We start from the raw sequence: 4331 nt of genomic DNA, 5'->3' as shown, positions 1-4331 counted from the left end.
TAATTCACCTGTGAGGCACATTAAGCTTACTGGCCTATAGGTGCTTGGGTCTGCCCTGTCACCCTTTTGACTTGTCACAATGTTGTATTAGAGTAACTGAGTCCATGACCACTTTTACAAATCTAAAATTAATAAATTATTTAGCGTTTTATAACTAATTTTGAGTTATAAAATGTCAACAATACTTATAACTTCTTCATAGCTTAATTAATAGAATAATATTGCATTAAATCGTAATCAGTATAAATATTGTTTGGAGTTGGATAAACTATTATTTCTAGTGACTATAAGATACTTCAGAACATAACCACATAATAATCTTGTTATTTTATTCCATTCACAGAAGAGCTTAATGATCACCATGCCTAATGTCAGTCTGACGTCATCAGTTCAGCAGTTCATTATTGTTGGCTTTCCAGGATTTCAAGATCTTAAGAGCAAAACCCTTTTTTCTGCGTTTTTCCTGACTGCCTACCTGTTAATCTGCCTGGGGAATCTCACCATCATTTTAACACTCACAATGGATGAAAATCTGCACAAGCCCATGTATGTGCTGGTTTGCAGTCTGGCCATTCTAGACATTGCTTTTTCGTCTGTCACAGTTCCGAGAATACTGGCCATTCTCATGTTTGACAGCAATATATCTTTTGATGGCTGTTTCGTGCAGCTTTTTCTTTTCCATGCTGTAGGAAGTTCACAGTCCTTTCTCTTGATGCTAATGGCATATGACAGATTTGTGGCTATCTGTAATCCACTTCGGTATCCCACCATTATGACCAATCGAGTTATATTGAAATGTATTATTTTCTGTTGGTTTGGTGGACTCATTGCTCCTGTTATTCCACTCATTCTGGCTCTTAGACTGCCCTTCTGAGGCCCCAATAAAGTTATGCATCTCTATTGTGAACTTGCTTCTGTGGTCCGACTGGCTTGTGCTGACATTTCAGTTAACAATTATGTGACTTTGGCCATTGCTATGTCTGTTATGATTATCCCCTTGACCTATATTTTATATTCCTATGTAAGGATTATCATGTCAGTGCTCAAAATTGCCAGTTCAGAAGGACGGGTCAAGGCTTTCTCTACATGTGGAACACACCTGGTGGTAATTTTTATCTTTCTTTTAACTGCTGTTTGTGTTCATATTTCCAACCGGATTCCAGGCACCTCTGAAGATGTACGCATCATGGCAGCAGGGGTCCAAAATGTGATTCCTCCACTAATGAACCCAGTCATCTACTGCTTGAGAGCTAAAGAGATTAGAGATAGCTTTGTAAAAACTCTTCGAAAGTGTAAAATATTATCATTCTGAATTAAATAATTTGTGTATTCTGATATGATTGGATCTCAAATGTATCACATCTTACTTGTGAATGTATATTTAAAATTTTAGGGTATTCACCAATTACATACTCTTAAAACAGAGAATAACATGTAGCCACATGTCTCAATGCAATGTTAGGTACAAATAGAATACTATATATAATATATATATATATATATATATATATATATATATATATATATATATATATATATATATATATATATATATATACAGTAATATGAAAAAGTTTGGGAACCCCTCTCAGCCTTAATAATAATTTACATTTTTAAAAAAAGATAACAGTGGTATGTCTTTCATTTCCTAGGAACATCTGAGCACTTGGGTTATTTCCGAACAAAGATTTTTAGTGACGCAGTATTTAGTTGTATTGAAATTAAATCAAATGTGAAAAACTGGCTGTGCACAAATGTGGGTCCCCTTGTCATTTTGCTGATTTGAATGCATGTCACTGCTCAATGCTGATTACTTGCAACACCAAATTGGTTGGATGAGCTCGTTAAGCCTTGAACTTCATAGACAGGTGTGTCCAATCACGAGTGGTAAAAGGTATTTAAGGTGGTCAACTACAAGTTGTGCTTCCCTTTGACTCTCCTCTGAAGAGTGACAGACAACATGAGATCCTCAAAGCAACTCTCAAAAGATCTGAAAACAAAGATTGTTCAGTATGACGGTTTAGGGGAAGGCAACAAAAAGCCATTTCAGAGGTTTAAACTGTCAGTTTCAACTGTAAGGAATGGAATCAGGAAATGGAAGGCCACAGGCACAGTTGCTGTTAAACCTCAGGTTTGGCAGACCAAGAAAAATACAGGAGCGAAATATGCGCAGGATTGTAAGAATTGTTACAGACAACCCACGGATCACCTCCAAAGACCTGCAAAAACATCTTGCTGCAGATGGTGTATCTGTACATCGTTCTACAATTCAGCACAATTTACACAAAGAACATCTGTATGGCAGTGTGATGAGAAAGAAGCCCTTTCTGCACTCACGCCACAAACAGAGTCGCTTGTTGTATGCAAATGCTCATTTAGACAAGCCAGATTCATTTTGAAACAAAGTGCTTTGGACTGATGAGACAAAAATTGAGTTATTTGGTCATAACAGAAAGCGATTTGCAAGGCGGAAGAAGAACACCGCATTCCAAGAAAAACTCCTGCTACCTACTATCCAATTCGGTGGAGATTCCATCTTGATTTTGGGCTGTTTTGCTACTTCAGGGACTGGGGCCCTTGTTAAAGTCGAGGGTCAGATGAATTCAACCCAATATCAACAAATTCTTCAGGATAATGTTCAAGCATCAGTCACAAAGTTGAAGTTACGCAGGGGTTGGATATTCCAACAAGACAATGACCCAAAGCACAGTTTGAAATCTACAAAGGCATTCAAGCAAAGGGAAAAGTACAATGTTCTGGAATGGCCGTCACAGTCCCATGACTTAAATATCATCGATTTGAAGCAGGCTGTCCATGCTCGACAGCCATCAAATTGAACTGAACTGGAAAGATTTTGTGCGGAAGAATGGTCAGAAATACCTCCATCCAGAATCCAGACACTCATCAAAAGCCACAGGAGGCGTCTAGAGGCTGTTAGATTAGCAAAAAGAGGCTCAACTAAGTATTGATGTCATATCTCTGTTGGGGTGTCCAAATTTATGCTCCTGTCTAATTTTGTTATGATGTATATTGCATATTTTCTGTTAATCCAATAAACTTAATATCGCTGCTTAAATATTACTGTTTCCATAAGGCAAGTCATATATTAAAAGGAAGTTTGAAAGCTCAGCCAATGTTAAACAGAAATCCAAAGAATTAAGAGGGGTTCCCAAAATTTTTCATATGACTATATATATATATATATATATATATATATATATATTGTGGTGGATTGCCGGCATTTTACTCCGCCCTCACCCCCTGGCCGCTAGGAGGAGCTCTCCCGAGAGCATATACGAGCCCCAATTCCAGCAGGGCCTCATGGACTATGTAGTTTTATACACAGCCCTGCTGGATACCTTGGGGCCACTGGGAGTCGCTGTCGGGAGGCCAATGGACTCATTTAAGACATGACCCGGAAGTTCGTCACAGGAAGAGCGACGGGCTTCCGGGTGAAGAAAAGTACTGATTACCCTGACCCAGAAGTAGTAAGGACTTGTGGAACTGTTGGGCAGAATGACTTCCGGGTCAGGAGGAATAAAAGGACTCTGGGAACTCCCAGACACTGAGCTGAGCTGGGTGGTAGGAGGGCAACGCGCCTGGGAGTGGAGGATTGTGATTATTATTGATTGGTTATTGTAATTGTGATTTATGAATATAGTGGAGTGGAGGGTGCTTGGTGCACATTATTATAATAAATATAATTATTGTGGCAATTTTACCAGGTGTTTGGCGTGGTACCTGAGGGTTCAAGGGAGCACTACTGCCCCCTACTGCGACAATATATATATATATATATATATACAGTGTGTATATATATACATATACATATATATATATATATATATATATATATATATATATATATATATATATATATATATATATATATATATATATATATATATATATTGCTCAAAAAAATGAAAGGAACACTTTTTAATCAGAGTATAGGATCAAGTCAATGACACTTGTGGGCTATTGATCTGGTCAGTTAAGTAGCACAGGGGGTTGTTAATCAGTTTCAGCTGAAATAGGTTGGACCCAGGCATGATCTAATGAATGCAGCAGTGGTTTTGCTCTTGATTCATAGGTGCCTTTTGATATTTCTGTAGTACTGATCAAGCGCTCTGTTGTGATGAGTTTGGAAAATGACAAACTAGTAAAAATGACACAGAGTTTCATCCAGTGAACGCTAATTAAAATCACCCAAAATAAGACTGTTTTGGGTCCACTGATTGGACCGTGTTTAAATAATCCAGTGCTGACATTAATGAACTGACAGACCATGTAACCAATTTTAAAAAAATTCTGCCAGAACGCCATAATCC

General features: G+C 37.8%; 1 protein-coding gene across 1 annotated transcript; it reads left to right on the top strand.

Annotated features, from left to right (window-relative positions):
• The first annotated feature begins 361 nt into the window (after positions 1 to 361).
• LOC120524330 (olfactory receptor 6-like) lies at positions 362 to 1312 on the top strand. Its single transcript, XM_039746193.1, has 2 exons — positions 362 to 797; positions 888 to 1312. The coding sequence occupies exons 1-2, from the start codon at positions 362 to 364 to the stop codon at positions 1310 to 1312; spliced, it is 861 nt and encodes a 286-aa protein (XP_039602127.1).
• The last annotated feature ends 3019 nt before the right edge of the window (positions 1313 to 4331 follow it).

The sequence above is a fragment of the Polypterus senegalus genome, chromosome 2, assembly GCF_016835505.1.
Source record: "Polypterus senegalus isolate Bchr_013 chromosome 2, ASM1683550v1, whole genome shotgun sequence".
In the NCBI taxonomy this organism is placed as follows: Eukaryota; Metazoa; Chordata; class Cladistia; order Polypteriformes; family Polypteridae; genus Polypterus; species Polypterus senegalus.
Note: the sequence above shows the minus strand (reverse complement) of the source record. Positions and strands in the feature narration are given on the sequence as shown.

Coding starts and splice junctions, on each gene's coding strand:
- LOC120524330 (XM_039746193.1), top strand. CDS start 362: ATGCCTAATGTCAGTCTGACGTCATCAGTTCAGCAGTTCATTATTGTT. Junction 798..887: donor CAATCGAGTTATATTGAAAT/GTATTATTTTCT, acceptor GCCCCAATAAAG/TTATGCATCTCTATTGTGAA.